Source organism: Myxocyprinus asiaticus, chromosome 40 (assembly GCF_019703515.2).
Source record: "Myxocyprinus asiaticus isolate MX2 ecotype Aquarium Trade chromosome 40, UBuf_Myxa_2, whole genome shotgun sequence".
Lineage (NCBI taxonomy): Eukaryota > Metazoa > Chordata > Actinopteri > Cypriniformes > Catostomidae > Myxocyprinus > Myxocyprinus asiaticus.
The window spans coordinates 31,129,815-31,152,506 of record NC_059383.1 but is presented as its reverse complement, the minus strand read 5'-3'; the positions used below and the strand labels follow the sequence as shown (position 1 = coordinate 31,152,506).

The window sequence follows — 22,692 nt, the reverse complement described above, 5'->3', positions numbered from 1 at the left end:
TTGGTGAAATTTTACAATAAGATTTTATTTGTTAACATTAGTAAACACATTAGGAACAGTATATGAACTAACCAAACTACTATAATATATATATATATATATATATATATATATATATATATATATATATATATATATATATATATATATACAGTATTTATTAATCCTGGTTAATGTTAATTTATAAATACACTATTGTTCATTATTAGTTTATTTTAGTAGTTTATTATGCATTAAAGGGATAGTTCACCCAAAAATGAAAATTCGGTCATCATTTACTCCCCCTCATGTTGTTTCAAATCCGTATGACTTTATTCTTTCCAGGGAACACAAAAGGAGATGCTTGTCAGAATTTTAGGGATTGACAGCCTCAGTCACCATTCACAGCACATATTTTGTCCATACAATAAAAGTGAATGATGGTAATTGAAACGGTACAATCTGCTTTTGTGTTTGTAACAACATAAGGATGAGTAAACAATGACGATTAATATTTTAATATTTGACCTGTGTCTTTTTTGGGGGGGATTTTCCCCCTTTTTACTCCCAATTTGGAATGGCCAATTCCCAGTGTGCTTTTGGGTCCTCGTGGGATCCGGTGGTGGAGGATGAATCCCAGTTGCCTCCGCGTCTGAGATCCCACAACCCGCGCATCTTATCACGTGGCTTGTTGAGCGCGTTGCCACGGAGACATAGCGCGTGTGACCGCGACATCCACGCTCAACTCACCATGCGCTCCACCGAACCACATTATGGCGATCACGAGGAGGTTACCCCATGTTACTCTGTCCTCCCTAGAAACCAGGCCAATTTGGTTGCTTGGGAGACCTGGCTGGAGTCACTCAGCACGCCCTGGGATTCGAGCTAGCGAGTTTACCACTGAGCTACCCAGGGCCCCCCAGGTGAATTGTTTAATGCATTAGGATAGCATGAACTAACAATGCACAATTGTTTACAGCATTTATAATTTTTGGTTAATATTAATTTATTTAGTTAACACATACTGTTGTTTATTGTTAGTTCTTAATGCATTAAAGGAATAGTTCACCCAAAAATGAAAATTCTTTCATCATTTACTCACCCTCATGCCATCCCAGATGTGTTCAGATGTGAATTTCTCAGCTCTGTAGGTCCATATAATGCAAATTAATGGGTGCCAAAATTTTGAAGCCCAGACAAAAATCACATAAGTCAGCACAAAAGTAATCCATAAGACTCCAGTGGTTACATCAATATCTTCAGAAGTGATATGATAGGTGTGGGTGAGAAACAGATCACTTTCACATTCTTCTTGTGTTTTTGGTGATTCACGGGCTTCATGCATATCGCCCCCTACTGGGCAGAGAGAAGAATTAAGCAAAAAATGACTTAAAGTGCACCTATTTTGTTTTTTATAAACGTGCCTAATTTTGTTTTAAAGGTCTCATACAATAGATTTACATGCATCCAAGGTCAAAAAACACTTTAATTTGCTCAATTTAAATTGCAGCATTACCCTTTTTTCCAGTGTCAAAAACGACTCCTTCAATGATCCATTCTAAAGGATTCATTCTAAACTCCTCCTTTCAGAGAGCCTACTCTGCTCTGACTGGTCAGATGTCCCAGTCTGTTGTGATTGGTCTACTGCTTACAGCGCGTGTAGGAAAAGAAATTGCCACTACCATATCAGAGTTTCAGCTCCGTCTGATAAAAAATATACACTTCGGTTTTACCTTACCAATTTGAGCCCGAGTCCTATAGTGTTACATCGGAAGATCAACCCGAACCACCATTGCAAGCACGATGAGAACAGGATGTTTCTCAGTGGTAAGTTTATATGTAGTTTGACAATAACGTGAGTTAGCCGGTTAGCAGAGGCTAACAGCTAACAGGCTAACAGTGTGCACTGGCTGTACATGTAAACAGACCAGAGGCGGGTTTTTTGTTACCAAATTACGTAGGTTAGTACAGGAAGTAAGTCTGGAATTACTAAGGACTCGTTTCAGGTGTTCAGAATCGGTTCTTTCTTTTGGGAGTCAATAACTCCATTTATCGTGCACTTTGATTTTTTAAACTTTGCAGACTTTTTTACATTCACAAACAGCTATATAACACACTACATGAAAGGTAATATTTGAAAAACCATAATAGGTGCTCTTTAAATATTGATCTTTTTCTCACCCACACCAATCATATCACTTCTGAAAATATGGATTAAACTGCTGGAGTTGTATGGAATACTTTTATGATGCTTTTATTGTCTTTTTGGAGCATATGAATTTTGGCACCCATTCACTTGCATTGTATGGACCAAAAGAGCTGAGAAATTCTTCTAAAATCCTTCGAGTTCAGCAGATGAAAGAAAGTCATACACATTTGGGATGGGATGAGGTTGAGTAAATGAGAGAATTTTCAGTTTGGGGTAAACTATCCCTTTAATGTTAATGTATACAACGTTGAACGTTAACATTTTTATAGTATATGTAGAAATAAGCATTAACTAAGATTAAAACATGCTCTTAAAGTATTGTTCAGTATTATTCATTGTTAATCTTAACCTTTAACCTTACTGTAAAATGTTACCCAAAAATCTGACCACTCAAAGAAATAAGCATTTGTCGTATGACTCAAACTCTGCAAACCGGTTTACAATCGTCTTACATTTTTGCAACAGATGGCAGTGTGTGGATATAGATCAACACTGCTCCGATATGACATCCGGAAGTTTATCCTTCAAGCAACATTTTCAATTAGTTGAGCTTTTAATTATTTGTGAAATCTGAATTAGGACAATAACATATATACACATTTGATCTCAGTTTGAACTAAATGCAGCGTCACAGCATCCAGTTTCTGTGGAACAGCCTCCAAAATCTGTTGATGACAAATCTACAATGCAGCAATTCTTCAGGTAGTCTTCAGAATATTCACTAAAGTTAACTTAAATAACAGAAAAATACACAATCCCGCAGGGCTTCAAACAAGCCACAAAAAACACAAATAAATCCAAAGAAGAACTGGAAGAGCTCAAACTGGTCCCAAATGCATCTTGTCTCTTGCAAAAGGGCAACAGAAATTGATTTGCAGTGTCCCTTCATAACAGCTTGCAAACATAAAGCAAGGCATTTGAATCAAGAGCATCCATCTACTCATACAGAAAGCTAAATCTTAAATTAAAGTCTTCATTTGACAAAATGCTTGGCATTTTTCACTGTGTGAAATGTGTGAATTCAGCAATCTGCATTGTGATACGAAGCTGTGACACTAATGTTTCCGTCCCATAGATGGAAGATAAGACATCTAAAAACTGATGCATCCTCCAAGTGTTTTGAGAATCTGAATAACTTGTCCAACGTGCAAAAGTATCTTTGCAGTCGTCCCATGAGTTCATAAATAAGTGAATTCTTGTTAAATACAAAGTGAAAAATGAAAGTTGACACACTGTTTGAGATAATTCAACTTGTCTTTAAAGAACATGATTTTGTGACACCCCAAGCTTTTCGCCACCAAAAGTCTGTGATACCACCACCAAATCTGTTCTTGTGCAACCCCACTAGATGAGAAAAAAAGTCTCACCATTTTCTAAAAAACCTCAGTGCACAGTTAAAGGTCAGTTCATAACTCACCACCTCTATTCAGAACAGAATCAACTCTGCAGAGCTTCCCACTATAAGAATCTAATACAAAACCTCTGAGGAGTCACTTTCTTTGCAAGCTAGCATCATTCCTTGTTAAGGTCTTCATCAGGACCATTATGAGTCCAGTCTCTCTCGTCAGGATGTAGAGGGCCATATAGGGAGTGGATGGGCCTCAGTGTTAAACACATACTTGTCCAGACTGATCAACTCTGTGTCGTCGGAGAACAGGAGGAAGAGATACTTCAGCGTCTCTCCAAGGAAGAAGCTCTCCATCTTATCTCTAGGTGCGGGGTTCACTGGGTCACGGACGTTACCTATGGAGGTGTAGCCCCCACTGGGGACCTGAGACAGGAACCAAGTGAAGTTTTAGAAGATTCTACAACATGATGGATTTTTGTGTGACTTTATGACGTGTAAAGATTTAATTAGTTTTCACTCACTCTAGTGTGCTTGTTAAAACTCTGCAAGATGTCCCAGCCCCAGTCCCTGTATTTGCTGTCCTTGGTGAATCTGTACATGTAGAATAGACTCTCCACAGTCTCAGGCCTTAGTAAGTTGTGTCTGTCTGCAGGCTAAATGCACATTGGTAGGTGATTTACAGTACAGCATGTCCATATAAGATGAACTGGTAAAACTTTACTAAAAAGGTTTTATTTGTTAACATTAGTTAACATGAATTAACAATGAACAATAATTTTCCAGCACTTAATTATTCTTGGTTAATGGTAATTCCAACATATACTGTACTAATAAAACAAATGTTTAATTACAATTTTTATATGTTAGCATAAGTTAAGGCATTATGAACTACAATGAACAGTTGTATCTTTCTGAATTAATTAACATTAGCAAAGATTTAAAGGGGTTATGACATGAGGAATAACATTTCACTTGATCTTTTAACATAGAAGAGGTCATTGTACTATAAAAACATACTGTAAGTTTCAGAACTCAAAACTTCCTCCTCACTGCAAAAAGAGCATTTGATGAAACCTTCCTCTACACTGTGATGCCATTCATTGTGCATTTGACATTTGCACCTGACTGCGAAGAGCAAAGAGCCAATCATAACAGTGGGCATTTACTGTCAAAGTCTTAAAGGAGAAGCAGTAACAAAACCAATCGTTTCTGACAGAGGGTCAGGGTGCAAAATTATCATAATTTAAAAATATATATGTTGGGTTTTTTTTTTGTGTGTGCAAAAAAACATTATAATTGGACCTCAAGGAACATAAATATAATAAAAAAGCCATGTCCTGACCCCTTTAAAAATGCTACAAAAACACTGTATATTGATCATTGATACATAATACAATTACTAATGTTAACAAATAGGACTTTGTAGTAAAGGTTTTCTGATGAACTTTTATGTAATTTGACATCCGGATTTAAGATTCAAATGTACATCTAAATGCATATACTGTGTACTGTAAGCGAAAATCTTTTATCACCCTTTTGTCTTTACTAGTTAATTTTAAATGATTTTTTCAAATGAATTGTATAAGTACAAATATTCCATAGGTAAAATCTGCCTGTATAATAAATAGAAAATCTTGTTTATAGTTTTAGATACATTACAGCATGACATACAGCAGGACACTACTGAATCTGCTTGAAATTACAGAAATGTTCATATTAAAGGGCTAGTTCACCCAAAACTGAAAATTCTCTCATCATTTACTCATCCTCATGCCATCCCAGATGTGTATGACTTACTTTCTTCTTCTGAACACAAAAGAAGATTTTTAGAAGAATATCTCACCTCTGTAAGCCCATTCAATGCAAGTGAATGGTGACTAGAACTTTGAAGGTCCAAAAAGCAAATAAAAGATTGCATAAAAGTAATCCATACAACTCCAGTGGTTAAATCCATGTCTTCTGAAGCAATATGATAGATGTGGGTGAGAAACAGATCAATATTTGAGTCTTTTCTTACTATAAATTTTCCCTGCCCAGTAGGTGGCGATATGCACAAAGAATGCGAATCGCCAAAAACAAAAGAATGTGGAAGTGAAAGTAGAGATTTATAGTTAAAAAAAAGAAAAGAAAAAAAAAGGACATACATATTTATCTGTTTCTCACCCAAACTAATATCACTTCTGAAGATATGGATTTAACCACTGGAGTCTTGTGGATTATCTTTATGCTGGCTTTGTGATTTTTCTGGTCATCATTCACTTGCATTGTTTGTACCTACAGAGTTGAGATATTCTCTTAAAAACCTTCATTTGTGTTCAGCAGAAGAAAGTCATACGCATCTGGGATGGCATGAGGCTTAGTAAATGCTAAGAGAATTTTCATTTTTGGGTGAACTATCCCTTTAAGAAAAAAAATAGATGCTAATGCAAAAGGGCAACAACCATTTTAAAAGTCACTCTCATCAGAGTTGTGTACAGAAATATGCTTGTTCTTACAATTGGGATATCATAAAAACATTCACTGCGCAGCCTCTGCATTATTACCACATCCATATGGTTTGAAATCTGATTAAAAAACATGTTTTAGTCTGAGAAGTCAGATCAGATTTCAAGTAGTGTTTTTCTTCATCATTCAGTATGTGATGTGACTATAATGTTATATCTAAAGTGCAGTGTCTGTGTGTGAATTCACTCATTCAGGCAGTAAATCAAAATCAATCTACCTTTACATCTATATCTCGTCCGTTGTGGTACTGCAAGTTAAAGTGAGCGATCTCAGGGCTCAAGCCTGTCTCCATCTGCACATACATCTGATGACAAGTCTCCATCAACTGCAGGGCCAGATCCATGTGATCAGCAGGCAGACCATTATGAGCACCGAGAGCCAGCGTGCCAGGCAGAAAACACACTAAATGATCCTTGATGAGAGAGAGACAGAAAGTTACGACCACAAGCTAAGACCATATTAAATCAAAATAGTAGTTCTATGGAGTTTAAGTCCATGTCTATTAGCTTTGAAGCCATAGTGTTCTCCTAAAAGTTGACAAAATTAATCTTTTCTAGATCTAAAGCAGTCTTTCTCTGCAACCGACTAGCAAGCAGCAAATTATGGTGCCTGTCTGTGACAAAAAAAACAAATGGCTATTTAAAAACAAATGGGATGAACCCTTCAATATGTCCCACTCAAACAGGAAATACATCTACACAGGAAAAAAAAATTGTCTTGTGAAGCGTTTTCAGGAGGTTTTACAAAGGCAGTTTTGCCTTTTAAAGGTAATGTATCAGATCTCCATTTCCATTCCATTAGAATGGCCTATTTCTATCCATGTGCGGGAGCCAATTTCATTAAATTCACTAGATTAAAGACTGTCGATTATAGCAACAGATGCTGCAGTTTATAGATTCAATATATTATAGGCTGAAGACTTAAAAATGCTTAAGAATGACACTTGGCAGCTGAAATGAAGGATTTGACCTCTCACCATCTTGGGGCTGAGACGGCCATTGGAAAGCTCCCCTATAAAGGTCAGTTTACTAAGAGACGTTTGTCTCAAGAGATTCTTTTTGACGCCCTCTATAGCCTGAATATAGTCCTCGAGCAGCCTGAAAAGATACAGAAACATCTGTTATTTATCTGCAAACAAAGGGATAGGCTATGTTCAGAATACCATGCTAACATACAATTCATACTATTAGTTAAGTGAATAGTATGTATAATGTGCAAAGTACAGTATGTGAAATTTCTGTATGCATAGAATAGTCAGCTAATTTCCCTTTACAGTCTGATTATTATTTTTTTTTTTTTACTTTATAGTTCTTTATTTCTTATTGAAGGAATATTCTGTGTTCAACACAATTTAAGCTCAACTGACAGCATTTGTGGCATTATGCTGATTACCACAAAAATAAAGACATAAAGACAAATTAGACATCCCTCCTTTTCTTAAAAAAAAAAAAAACAGTGAGGCACTTACAATGGAAGTGAATGGGGCCAATTTTTGGAGGGTTTAAAAGGCAGAAATGTGAAGCTTATAATTTTATAAAAGCACTTACAATAATCCTGTTAACAATTGTGTATTATTTGAGCTGTAAAATATTCCACAAATGCGGTCAATTGAGCTTAGCTTATATTGAACCCATCATAGTTTTATATATTGAATATATATATATATATTTATACAATGAATATATTAATAAATAAATATTATTAATAATATTATTAATAATTTTTTGACTAATTTTATCAGACTAAAAAAAAATAAAAAAAATCTTTACACAAAATTGAGTAAAAAAATAGCAATTTTCCAAATTGAAAACTGGATGCGACTCCCAAGCATCACTTATAAGGTCATGTGACAATACTGTAGCATACGACTGTTTGAAAAAGCTTATCGGGGAAACAGTGCCTACTGTAACACTTACCATACAGTGTATACTGCACAGTATTCTTTAAGTAGTAAGCAAGTATTCCATTATAAACTTCAATTAAATTAAACTCTTTTGCCCTCAAGAGGCAAAAATAAGCTACTGCACCTCAATTGGAAAATGTAATTAAAGAAAAACTTCAATTTATAATATACGCTCTTACGTGTCTCTGCATGGTATTAAATTCAACCCTGAGATCTGACCCCATCTATAAGGTCTTACAGACAGATCTCACTAATAACACAGGCAGGATACAGAGGCTGTTTAAATCTGCAGACCACCTTGCCATTCATTGACTAACACCGCATCCATAATCACTGACCTGGTCTTGAGGTGATCTGATATTCCTGACCAGGGATATTTATCAAACTCATTAACAATCTGTGTCTACTGAACCCCAGCGAACACCTTTTTTATTGAATTATTCAAAACAGAAGCAGCGAGGAGCAAGCCTATGTGATGTAACACCAGCGGGAGGCTAACCAGGCTCAGGTGTGAAGAGAAGCATTAAAATGCATCATAATGAGCCATCATACTCAATCATCAACACACCAGCAGGAGAGACAGCCAGAATAACAGCCTGAAAAACACAGTAAACTACTCATATGATTTCAGTAAGAAAAGGATTCTTCAAATATGAAGACAGCACGTCATGCTATAACGGAAGGGTGATGAATTAGGCCTTCACATCTTAGGAAGGGGGTGGAGGCAGCCAACAAATGTAACAACTACTTTTATGATAATTTTGGGACTTTAATTAAGCTTTAAAGTGAATCTCTATCCACTGCCATTGCATTGAAAAGATGGTTAAACATCTTCTGTGTTCCGCATAAGAAAAAAAAAAAAAAAAAAAAACGCATTTGGAACAACATGGGGGTGAGTAAATTATGACAGTCCCTTTAGCTGTTGTTCAAATTTAAGCATCTGTAATTGACATAACTTGAAATAACCAAAAATATACCATGAAATGACTTAAAACATCAAAATAAAATCATGTACTACTAAGATGCACTCAAGAGACCTCTGAGACTTAGAAGAAAAAGCTCAGTCCTCTTTAAACCATCTTAATGCATTTATTCAAATGTGCTCTCTCTTGTTTATTTCCTGCACAGTTTACCCTACCAGTGAATGGAAATGTGAATCAATCATACCATCCCATCTGTGACCAGAATCATAACCTCAGCCCATTAGGCTCAGTGAGAATCACTGAAACCCATTAGCTAAAAGCACCAGTGGGCTATTGACACCAGGTCTAACCGCTGAATTCATGAACTCTTCAGCCCAAGCTGCATTTGTATCTGTTGTTTGTTAGTGTAACTCACTCGGTCTCTTTCTTGCCGCCCTGTAGCCACTGTTTCAGCAGGTACTCATAGTAACTGTCGGCACGGGCCCCCAGCGTGAAGGCTCCTCGGCGCGTGAACTTCCCACTGTTGGTGTTGATGAACATGGGCACCAGACCATCATGCTTTCCTTCCAACTTGTGTACCTGTCTTGTCACCTCCTCCACTGCTGTCTACGTATGAGAAAGAAAGTGTATGAATTCATTATTATAACAAGGTAAGATGCCATTCTACAATTTAGATCCTGTTACAATTTAAACATCTTAGCTCATTGTTTGTTTTGGTGTTCTTATGATGTTTGCAAAAAGAATGATAACTTGAACTGTATGGGGTTCTTTTATCTGGATTTTATTTTTGTGAATTTATTGTTCATACAGTGAAAGTAGATGTGACAGGTAGTAGCCTACAGTATATGGGAAGAGAAACAAGGTGATTTTACCTGGTACTGTGGGTCATGAGTAAGTCTGCTGAGCTCTCTGAATTCAAGCTGAATGCTGGTGACTTCTGCGACAGTGCTGTCTGTGGTCCAGCGTGGAGGGTGAGCCGTTCCTTTACCAATGTTTACGTCAGAGAAGGGGATTTTTGACGGGGTCTTAAAGGCAGGCATTAATCTGGAGCCAATGTCTTTCTAAAGAACAGAGACAATATGTATGGGATGATCCATTTATTAATAGTCACTGAAAATAGTTTCATGACATGATTAAAAATTGCAGATATTAGATAATATATTTTGCCCTTACTAGAAAGAAATGAAAAGCAATACATAGTAGGTCTTGTAGAAAACAGGAGGATATAATATCCTGCATGCAGAAAAAAAAAAAAAAATCTTAAAACAACCGAAGCTAGTTTGTTGGTCTTTGCTGGTCTCTAAGACTGGCCATGCTGATTTAAGCTGGTCTAGTTGGTCTCCCAGCCTGACCACACTGGTGTTCAGCTGGTTTAACGGTTCAGCCCAAACCCCCCTAAAACCTGCAAACATACCAGCTTGACCAGGCTGAGACAAGCAAACTAGCTTGAGCTGGTCTAAGATTTACAGCATATATACAGGCGGCCAAACGTTTGGAATAATGTACAGATTTTGCTCTTATGGAAAGAAATTGTTATGTTTATTCACCAAAGTGGCATTCAGCTGATCACAATGTTTAGTCAGGACATTAATAACGTGAAAAATTACTTAAACTACTTCAAAGAGTTCTCATCAAAAAATCCTCCACGTGCAGCGATGACAGCTTTGCAGATCCTTGGCATTCTAGCCATTAGTTTGTCCAGATACTCAGGTGACATTTCACCCCACACTTCCTGTAGCACATGCCATAGATGTGGCTTTCTTGTCAGGCACTTCTCACGCACCTTACAGTCTAGCTGATCCCACAAAAGCTCAATGGGGTTAAGATCCATAACACTCTATTCCAATTATCTGTTGTCCAATGTCTGTGTTTCTTTTCCCACTCTAACCTTTTCTTTTTGTTTTTCTGTTTCAAAAGTGGCTTTTTCTTTGCAATTCTTCCCATAAGGCCTGCACCCCTGAGTCTTCTCTTTACTGTTGTACATGAAACTGGTGTTGAGCAGGTAGAATTCAATGAAGCTGCCAGCTGAGGACATGTGAGGCATCTATTTCTCAAACTAGAGACTCTGATGTACTTATCCTCTTGTTTAGTTGCACATCTGGGCCTTCCACATCTCTTTCTGTCCTTGTTAGAGCCAGTTGTCCTTTGTCTTTGAAGACTGTAGTGTACACCTTTGTCTGAAATCTTCCGTTTTTTTTTTTGGCAATTTCAAGCATTGTACAGCCTTCATTCCTCAAAACAATGACTGACAAGTTTCTAGAGAAAGCTGTTTCTTTTTTGCCATTTTTGACCTAATATTGACCTTAAGACATGCCAGTCTATTGCATACTGTGGCAACTCAAAAACAAACACAAAGACAATGTTAAGCTTCACTTAACAAACCAAACAGCTTTCAACTGTCTTTGATATAATGGCAAGTGATTTTGTAGTACCAAATTAGCAATTTAGCATGATTACTCAAAGATAAGGTGTTGGAGTGATGGCTGCTGGAAATGAGGCCTGTCTAGATTTGATCAAAATTGACTTTTTCAAATAGTGATGGTGCTGTTTTTTACATCAGTAATGTCCTGACTATACTTTGTGATCAGCTGAATGCCACTTTGGTGAATTAAAGTATAAATTTCCTTCCAAAACAGCAAAATCTGTACATTATTCCAAACTTTTGGCAGCCAGGATAGATGGACAGATACATAGATGGATACTAATTCAGATAACGGCTCTGTACAATTGTGGTGAGAAGAATAGCATCTCAGAATAGCATTCTGAGATGCGGGTTGGCGCCGTTTTGGCGGCACGAGGGGGGCCTATAACATAGATATAAGATATAACATAAAACAAAGGCAACCTGAGTAAACACAAAATAAAGTTTTCAAATATATATATTTTTTTATTGAAGCAAAAAAGTTATCCAATACCAACAAGTCTGTGTGAAAAACTATTTTCCCCCTTAGTTACTAAATCCCCAAATCTATGAAACGGCATTCATAATGGGGTTCAGCACGACTAGACACACCCAGGCCTCATTACTGTCAGCCCTGTTCAATCAAATCAACACCTAAATGGAAATTTTTCAGCAGCATGAAAAGGTCTCACCCAGTAGCACACTATGCCAAGGTTGAAAGAAATTCCAGAAATGATGTGGAAAAAGGTGATTGAAATACACCAGTCTGGGAAGGGTTACAAAGCTATTTCAAAGGCTCTGGGACTCTAAAGAACCACAGTGAGAGCCATTATCTCCAAATGGAGAAAACTTGGCACAATAGTAAACCTTCCCAGAAGCGGTCGACCTTCCAAAATTCCTCCACGAGCACAGCGACGACTCAACCAGGAAGTCACAAAAAAGCCAAGGACAACATCCAAGGAACTGTAGCCCTCTCTCACATCAATAACGGTCACGGTTCATGACTCCACTATCAGAAAGACACTGGCCAAAAATGCCATCCATGGAAGAGTGGTGAGGCGAAAACCACTGCTAGCCCAGAAGAACATTAAGGCTAATCTGAATATGGCCAAAACACACCTTGATAATCCTCAAACCTTTTGTGAGAATGTTCTGTGGACTGATGAGTCGAAAGTGGAACTGTTTGGAAGACAGGGGTCCTGTTACATCTGGCGTAAATCAAATACAGAATTCAACAAAAAGAACATCATAACTATGGTCAAGCATGGTGGTGGTCATGTGATGGTGTGGGGATGCTTTGCTGCTTCAGGGCCAGGGCAACTTGCAATAATTGAGGGAAACATGAATTCTGCTCTCTAACTGAAAATCCTAAAGGAGAACGTCCGGTCATCAGTCCGTGAGCTGAAGCTCAAGCACAACGGGATTATGCAGCAAGACAGTGATCCAAAGCATAGGAGTAAGTCCACCTCTGAATGGTCAAAATAAGCAAAATTAAAGTTTTAGAGTGGCCTAGTCAAAGTCCTGACTTTAACGCGATTGAGATGCTGTGGCAGGACCTTAAACGGGCAGTTCATGCTTGAAAACCCTCAAATGTGGCTGAACTAAAGCAGTTCTGCAAAGAAGAATGTGCCAAAATTCCACCACAGCGCTGTGAGAGACTGATCTCCGGTTATCGGAAGCGTTTGGTTGCAGTTGTTTCTGCTAAAGGTGGCACAACCAGCTATTTAAGTTTAAGGGGTCAGTTAGTTTTTAACATGGGTGATAGGTGTTGGATAACTTTTTTGCTTCAATAAAAAAAATATATATTTGAAAACTGCATTTTGGGTTTACTCCGGTTGCCTTTGTTTTATGTTATATCTCGTTTGAAGAGATAAAACAATTTAGTATGAAAAATACAGAAAAATAGAAGAAATCAGGATTTTCACAGGACTGTATATATTTACACAAATGTGTATTTACACTGTATTTATACAGTATATGCTCTCTATATAAAAGCTATATATCTTTTTTCGTATTTACCCTGCTGTAAATTTTAAACCAGCCTAAGTTAGTTTGCTTGTATATTTATATAAATTATGTTAATAAATTTAATATCTATATCTATATCTATATATATATATATATATATATATATATATATATATATATACATATATACATACACACACACACACAAACTACTGTTCAAAAGTTTTGAAACACTTGACCGAAATGTTTCTCATGATCTTAAAAATCTTTTGATCTGTAGGCGTATGCTTAAATGTTTGAAATTAATTTTGTAGACAAAAATATAATTGTGCCACCATATCAATTTATTTCATTATAAAACTAAAATGTAATAAAAAAAAAAGTTTTTGAAATTGATGACTTGGACCAAATAATAAAGAAAAGCAGTCAATAAGTGCCCAACATAGATGGGAACTCCTTCAATACTGTTTAAAAAGCATCCCAGAGTGATACCTCAAGAAGTTGGTTGAGAAAATGTCAAGAGTACATGTCTGCAAATTCTAGGCAAAGTGTGACTACTTTGAAGATGCTAAAATATAACACAGTTTTGATTTATTTTGGATTTTGTTTAGTCACAACATAATTCCCATCGTTCCATTTATGTTATTCAATAGTTTTGATGATGTTACTATTATTCTAAAATGTGGAGAAAAAAAATTATAATAAAGAATGAGTAAGTGTTTCAAAACTTTTGATCGGTAGTGTGTGTGTGTGTGTGTGTGTATATATATATATATATATATATATATATATATATATATATATATATATATATATATATATATATATATATAAACATATATAATAAATTAAAATACTACTTGTTAATATTTTCTTTTCTTAATTTTAGATATTAAGTACTCACAGCTTTGTCCAGAAACAGAATGTCTCCAGTCAGGTTGTATGTGCTCAAGAGACCCCCTAAAATACGGATGGTACTTTCAAAAAGATTTACATCCACATTCTTGGAAAAGGATAATTCTGTCTCGACCCATTTTCTTGCTTCTTCAAACTCTAATACAGGAAGAATCAGAGAAACAGCAAGAGATAAACAGAGGACAACACTATGCCATGTCTTTATTACTCAATATGGTTTCTTTCATAAAATTAATTATTTTCATAAAAAATAAAAAAAGAATGTAGAAAAAAAAGGACAAGGAATAGATTTAAAAATTACCCACAGGGCTCTAAAAACAGATCAGCAGAAAGAAGCTGTGGTTACGAGACTCACCGTCCTTCAGGCCCAGTATCCACATAGTGTCCAGTGCATCTATCAGAGTGAGACCCAGGCCGAACCACTCTCCATGAGTCTTAGAGATGGGCTTCAGTTCATCATGGCCCCATGCAAATGCCTTATAGCCTTTCCACGCATGCCTGAAAGCCTCTCGCACTGCCTCTACACGATCCACAGGTTTAACTGTAACTGAATACAACAAATAAATAACAAAGTATTAAAACCGTAGCTACAGTATGTCTACGATCGTCATTATTTAGCAAAAGGCTACATGACCATGCATCCCTTCAAATGAAGGAATCAAACCACTTTTTGTTTTCTTGATCAGTCTGATATGGGATGATTACCTGACAATTTGATGTAAACAACTCTATAAAACAGTATATATTTCCACTTAGGAATTATCATCATTAGTGGTGTTAGGGGAGCATCACTATTATTACTGCTCACACCATTTGTGTTACATACATGAATAATACCTCAAATCGTGCGGCTTGTTTTGGATACCTGGTTTTAACGGGGCAGCCTCCTCGGAATCAGCTGGTGTTGCTGCCTCTTTTCCACGAGCAGTGGGCTGAATATCCGTCCCCTGCTCTTCCTCTATCATCGCCCCACGCCAGCTAGAGCACAATAACCAAAAAAACAACATAATTATTCATCTGATGCAACTGACGTACTGCACTAGATTTTACAAAGGTAGAAAAGGCACGCCATGTGTAAGAAATAGGATATTTCCCACAGGGACTAAAAATGGTTCAAGGAACCGAAAACCGGAACAAAGCGATTTTCAATTGTTCGAGTGAAAACCTTATTTTTAAATGTAGGTAACCGGTTATAACCGGTTTATTTTGTTCTGATAATATTTTTTATAAAACCAAAGGCCAAAGGGTTTATCACAGTAAATTTGTGGAATTACACCACTTTATGTTGCCCAAGAAAATGAAACATGAGCTTTGATTCTGAAGGAAACTGCTGCATCACACATTTCTTTGCCTAATTGCCCATTGTGGTAGTCACATTCTCTGAATGAAGATTTTAATTTTTTTTTAATCCCCTTTTCTCCCAATTTGGAATGCCCAATTCCCACTACTTAGTAGGTCCTCATGGTGGCGCGGTACAAGTCTCAGTTGCCTCCGCTTCTGAGACAGTCAATCCGCGCATTTTATCACGTGGCTCGCTGTGCATGACACCGCGGAGACTCACAGCACGGGAGGCTCATGCTACTCTCCGCGATCCATGCACAACTTACCACACGCCTCAATGAGAGCAAGAATCCCTAATCGCGACCACGAGGAGGTTACCCCATGTGACTCTACTCTCCCTAGCAACCGGGCCAATTTGGTTGCTTAGGAGACCTGGCTGGAGTCACTCAGCACGCCCTGGATTTGAACTCACGACTCAAGGGGTGTTAGTCAGCGGCAATACTCGCTGAGCTACCCAGGCCCCCTCTGAATGAAGATCTTTTCAAAACTACTGTATGTATAATTACTACATAAACTGTCCATGCACGGCTAATCCAGATTCAATGAAAACATCATTAGAGTTAAAAAGTACATTTCTCAGTTGTTTCCAAGTCTTCACTGAATTATTGTTAGATAAGATGCATTAATACAGATTGATGCTGCCGGGTTTTGACTGAGAAGCAGATCTGTAATTAAAATTATACTTAACTTTTAATTAACTGCTTGATATGATTTCTATGCTGATAAATCCACCACAAAGGAAATAATTTAATTGCTTATTTTCGCTTCTTTTGGTGAGGCAAGTGGCTTATTTTGGGCTTGTTATCCAGACCAGGTTGCTTGTTTCTCTTGCAAGATCTGGCAACACTGCAATTGGTATTTCACCCACCCCTTAGCACAGAATACTGTCATTTTAAAAAGCATGGATACCACTTGGAAAGAGGCTGCGGGATTTCTGAACTGAAAAATGATGAAAATAAATGTCTATTTTTGCACAGAAAGAACTGAAATGAAAAACATTTTGTTTTTAATCCCTGATTTCCCAAGCATTTCATCACATCTCTGCCCTTTCTAAGGAATTTGTTTTAAATTTGTGCCTAAATAAAGTGAGAGATATATCTGAAGAATCACATTTGTTTGATGGAGTAGGTAAAGGCCTTAGGTGCTCATAGAATATGAGGGCTCCTAATAATGAATAAGTTGAAATAAAACTCATAATACGGTCTCAATTTTAATATCCCAACATACTCAAAAGGTCAAATACTAAGCCAACAACTGAATATAATTCAATCTTCAATCTTTCCTAAGCCTTCAAGCAACTGTCATTATTAAAATTCTCATATAAAAATGTCCTGACTCATTGTTCTAATGTAATGTCCAAACCTAATGACTGTTTTCGCTTCTTTTCCTTCCTCTTCGTCTTTCTTGGCCACAGGCTCTTCTTTGTCTTTCACCTGCCAGTCTGTCATGTTCCCTCGCTTCTGTAGGGCTGGAGGGCCACGTTTGCTGGGGGGCTTCCTCTGAAGATTCAAACCACCCAACACAAGACGAAAAGAGTAGATCAAGAATCTTATCTTAGAAGGAAGATGAATTAATGAAACTACCAATCAGGTTGGTCACCAGCTTTTAGGGCTCAGCAATACAGATGACGAGAATGACTTGTGAAAATGTGTGAATTAGAATGGGTTAAAAGTGACTAACAAATTTACAGGCCCTGTTTTTCAGCAAGGTCTGTAACAACCCTTGCAAATGTCTGAACTGAGATAAAGTAACCAATATGGCATCATAAATGTCCTAAATAACTCTCTGAAGAACATTGTGTCACTAACCATGGCTGGAGGTTTGGGGAGGATTGGAACACTTGGTCTTTGAAGCTCCGGCAGTACTTCCAGCGGGAAATCCTGGATGACCCCAGCGACAGGCACCACTGGGAATTTTGGGACAAGGCCAGGCGGGATGGGCCTGAGACCTCTGTTATCCATCTCTACCCAATCCTCCTTCACTGATCTATCAGAGAAACCTGGGAAACAAACAGCCAAGTTTAAGAGACTAGAATAAATGGGGCATTACTTTTGAGAAAGACATCTCATCTGAAGAATTGATGGGAAACTTATGTGTGGTATGTAATAAAATTACTCTCCTTGCAACTAACGGGACACCGGGGTTAGTTTTTACTCAGGGAAGTTGTCACAATGGCTATATCTCAGTAACAATGATTTAAAGTAAAAGGTCCAATTGCACAAATGTGTTTTTTTCTAGTAAAGTTTTTTTTTTTTTATGTTGGTTTCAACTAGTTCAAAAACTTCTTAAATTAGAATAATTTTTGTGAATTTTAAAAAATTCAAATGGAACCTTTTAGAATAACAGCAAAGACATCAAAACTATCAACTATCAAAATAACAAATGGAATTATGGGCATTATGTTGTGATCAATTTTCATTTTATTTTATTAAAATTCTTATATTGTAGCTTTTTCAAAATAGCCACCCACCTAGATTACAGCTCTGCACACATTGGGAATTCTCTCAACCAACTTCATGAGGTATCCCCACCGAGATGCTTTTTAAATATAATTGAAAGAGTTCACATGTACACTGGATCCTTTAGTGGCTGATTTCTGATTTTATGAATTGTAAATCTTTTTTTAATTTTTTTTTTAATTTTTTTTTAATTGTTTTGTAAGGAAATTCATATGCAGGCACAATTTATATTTGTTGTCTATAAAAAATAATTTCTAGCATTTAAGCATAAGTCTTTAGATCAAAAGGTTTTTAAGGTCAAGAGAAACATATTGTACCGCGTCATCTATTGATGTAACAGCTGATGTGGAATCAGTTTGTACCTTTCATTTCCTGTGAAATATAAAGTGGATTGTGTGCAGTACCTCTCCACTGCTCCGTAAGACTGGGGTACGACAGAATCCCACAGATGAAGAGGAAGGCCAGCAGGAAAAGAACGAGACTGCGCTGAAGTCGAGACAGCTGCTTCCATTTCTGACACAAACAAGTGAAAGAGAATCAAAGGAAAGTGCTGCAGTTTTATGTTTGCCCCCATATGCACTTGCAAACTGCAGTCTGGCTTTTTTATGGCGGTTTTGGAGCAGTGGCTTCTTCCTTGCTGAGCAGCCTTTCAGGTTATGTCAATATAAGACTCGTTTTACTGTGGATATAGATACTTGTCTGCCTGTTTCCTCCAGCATCTTCACAAGATCCTTTGCTGTTGTTCTGGGATTGATTTGCACTTTTCGCACCAAACTACGTTCATCTCTAGGAGACAGAATGCATCTCTTTCCTGAGCGGTGTGATGGCTGTGTGGTTCCATGGTGTTTATATTTGCATACTATTGTTTGTACAGATGAACGTGGTACCTTCAGGCCTTTGGAAATTGCTCCCAAGGATGAACCAGACTTGTGGAGGTCCACAGTTTTTTTCTGAGGTCTTGGCTGATTTCTTTTGATTTTCCCATGATGTCAAGCAAAGAGGCACTGAGTTTGAAGGTAGGCCTTAAAATACATCCACAGGTACACCTCCAATTCAGTGCACCTCCTATCAGAAGCTAATTGTTTAATTGCCTAAAGGCTTGACATCATTTTCTGGAATTTTCCAAGCTGCTAAAAGGCAAAGTTAACTTAGTGTATGTAAACTTCTGACCCACTGGAACTGTGATATAGTCAATTAAAAGTGAAACAGTCTGTCTGTAAACAATTGTTGGAAAAATTACTTGTGTCATGCACAAAGTAGATGTCCTAAATTACTTTCCAAAACTATAGTTTGCTAATATGAAATCTGTGGAGTGGTTAAAAAATGAGTTTTAATGACTTCAACCTAAGTGTATGTAAACTTCAAACATCAACTGTATATACAAAAAGTCAGATTAAATGTGATGGAAAAAAACACTGAAAACTGGCACTGTGGCTTTATGTACCTTTATCCAGACCAGAGAAGTCAAAATTCAATTAAATACAAAAAAAATAAAAGGTATCGGCTGCTTTCTGCATGGCTTTCTCAGAATATTAAATAGATACCTAGATGGCTAGCCAGCAGGAAAATGGCACTCATTTACACAAACAAAAATAAATCAGCCTTCAAACAAAGTTAATCAAAGGGTTAATGAATAAAAATATACATAATGCCCCATATATATCTCGAGTTACAAGTTAATAAGATCAGATGGCATCTTAGAGAGTTTCCCCCAACAATGAATAATTCTGTCATTATTTACTCACCATCATGTTGTTTGAAACCCATATGAACTTTCTTTCTTCTGTGGAACACAATGTAAGCCTCAGTCACCATTCACTTTTATTGTATGGAAACAAGATGCCATGAAAGTGAATAGCGACTGAGGCTTCCATTCTACCTAAGATCTCGTGTTCCACGGAAAAAAGAAATTCATATAGGTTTGGAACAACATGAGGGTGAGTAAATGATGACAGAAATAGATAACAATATTTAAATTGCCCAGATTTATATAAGGCACAAGACTAACCCTCCAGCAGGACTGTCTGCGGTGCTTGCCGTTGGTGTAGCTATGCTGGTCTCCCAGTGTCAAAGAGACAAAGTCCTTCCTCTGTGGCGAGTACATCTTAAATACTGCCCACCACTCAAAAAGACTGGATTAAATAGGAGAGAGAGGGATAAAACACATAGTAAGAAAGTGCTACATAGATCTCAAGTTATTTTTCCCACAAATCTCATAAATTCACCATTAGTAACATTAGACGGGCACATGAAGCACTGTTGTCCCAGCAATGTTGTTCTTTGTAGGTCCCTAAAGACAGCCAAAGGCATAAAAGACAGTTACGTTTACAAGATTAATTACCACCAGACTAAATCTGGAGCAAAACAGGCCTGGGAGTCCAAGTGATACACTGGGGTCCATCGGATCTGAGAACAATGCCGTGGGACAGAGCTGCTCAGCACATTGTCCCAGGACAACAAGAGCTATATAAGAGGGGATTAGGAACATTAGTGTAAATCCCTCTGGTTACTTTCATACCAACCTGAGCTTACTGGATGTAATAGATTTAAAGACACTGGCCTGTCAATATGACACACATACATGTATGCAGCAGCAGACAGTAGTAGCAGTGTTAAAGCGATAATTTTCATTTTTAGGTGAATTTTCTCATCATTTACTCACCCTCATTCCATCCCAGATGTGTACTTTTTTTTATTCTGCTGAACACAAAGATTTTTTATTAGAATATCTTAGCTCTATAGGTCCATTCAATGCAAATAAATGGGTACCAAAAATTTGAAGCACCAAAAAGCACGTAAAGGCAGCACAAAAGTAACCCATACGACTCCAGTGGTTTAATCCATGTCTTCAGAAGCCATATAATAGGTGTGGGTTAGAAAAAGATCAATATTTAAGTCCTTTTTTACTATAAATCTCCACTTTCACATTCTTCTATTTTTGTGTTTGGCGATTCCCATTCTTCGTGCATATTGCCACCTACTGGGCAGGAAGGAGAACTTATAGTAAAAAAAGGGCTTAAATATTGATCTGTTTCTCAACCACACCTATCATATCGCTTCAGAAGGCATTGATTAAACCACTGGAGTCCTATGGATGACTTTTATGCTGCCTGAATGCGCTTTATGGTGCTTCCAAGTTGTGGTCACCATTCACTTGCAATGAATGGACCAACAGAGATGAGATATTCTTCTAAACATTTTCGTTTGAGTTCAGCAGGAAAGTTATACACATCTGGGATGGGATGAGGGTGAGTAAATGATGAGATAATTTTTATTTTTTGGCTGAACTATCCCTTTAATTGTACAGTAGATTTTCCTAAATAGAAATTACAGGGTGGGAGGTTGAACAAGAGAGTGAGAGAACAATGTCTTGTTGAATGTTTATTTTATCCTGTAGAGCATGGTGATGGCAACGCCAAGGTCATGGGTTCGATTCCCAGAGATCAAATGAATTCACTGTTGAATATGAATAAATGCGTCTGCCAAATGCATGAATGTAAAAGTATTCTAATTTACTTAATTGTAAACTGACATCATTATTGCCATCTCTAGCACATTTTTCTGTTACTGTTTCGTTGTTGCTATTTGTATAGCTGCTTTGTTAATAATGTGTGTAAAACAACAATCATGCTAACAGTAAAAATACTTTGAATATTAAACAATGCATTCATTCTGCATTCACTATTTTTCCTACATAATGTCTGCTCAGGTAAGTGAAGATCTGGCCTCCAAACGCACATATGTTTTACCTTTATCTGTACAGCTTGTTGATCCTTATTAGGACGAAGATCTATAAGCACGAATAGATCACAGCCAATGTAACACATCCACTATGTGAGCAGTATTTATGTTGAGATGCCAGTCCAGAGCTTCAGTGTGTAGGTGAGAAAGCAAGAGTGGCTATCAGGCTACACAGCATCATATCTGTATCTCGTCCAGCAGTCTGCCCTCCTCCGATAAAACGTTTTATGCTGTCTATCCAAATATTGTCAGTTTGTATACACGAAAATACTCCGCATTAATTCTGGTCAATGGCCAAACAGCTGTGCACAAGGCAAGGTTTATGTGACAGATCCGTGTTGTACCACATGATCAGCACGCACACGCGTCACAACTGGCGGATCCGCCCTCTTTAATTAACCCATTCATCGCCTAAGGACTGTTAACACACTTCACCAAATGCGTAAACACATGTCAATTGTATCGTTTGCCACATATCTCTAAAGCTCATCTTTAATCATGTTGTCTAGACAAAGCCAACAGAGTTCTACAGAATTGGATTAGTTTTCTTTTTCCCCCCTAAAATCCTTCAACCAAGACCAACATTTTTGACCCTACGGTGACTCGCGCTAGAGCTTTCAAGTATCATCCACCAAACAAACAAAATGGCAATAATTCCATAGAAGGAATGTTCAAACGGGTCAAGACTATTACAACTTTTGTAACTTTTAGAAATGTTGTCTTAATAATTTTACCTATTTATTCTTAAAACTTAGACAAACTTAGCCTATTTATTCTTAAAAGTGCAAACACGTGAATCACAAATAAAGATAACATTTGAATTTTAAACTATCTGATATGGTTTATGTGATACATATGACAATCCAATACAACAATTATGCAAGAATCCTGTTATTTAAAGTAATGTTGTACACATTTATATTTATGTAATCTTATTTTATGATTTATGCTTACAGTGTATACTATTTTAAACAATGGAGTACTATAATTAGAATACTAA

At 37.1% G+C, this 22,692-nt stretch overlaps 1 protein-coding gene across 1 annotated transcript; it reads right to left on the bottom strand.

The window, feature by feature from the left end:
* Positions 1-171: 171 nt before the first annotated feature.
* On the bottom strand, positions 172-22,024 carry LOC127430587 (endoplasmic reticulum mannosyl-oligosaccharide 1,2-alpha-mannosidase-like). Its single transcript, XM_051680452.1, has 14 exons — positions 21,701-22,024; positions 19,960-20,083; positions 18,356-18,464; positions 17,301-17,491; positions 16,855-16,991; positions 15,017-15,129; positions 14,507-14,698; positions 14,141-14,289; positions 9,740-9,928; positions 9,283-9,473; positions 7,018-7,138; positions 6,259-6,453; positions 4,058-4,189; positions 172-3,959 (listed from the first exon to the last, which is right to left on the bottom strand). The coding sequence occupies exons 2-14, from the start codon at positions 20,053-20,055 to the stop codon at positions 3,753-3,755; spliced, it is 2,022 nt and encodes a 673-aa protein (XP_051536412.1). The 5' UTR covers positions 20,056-20,083; positions 21,701-22,024; the 3' UTR covers positions 172-3,752.
* Positions 22,025-22,692: the final 668 nt, after the last annotated feature.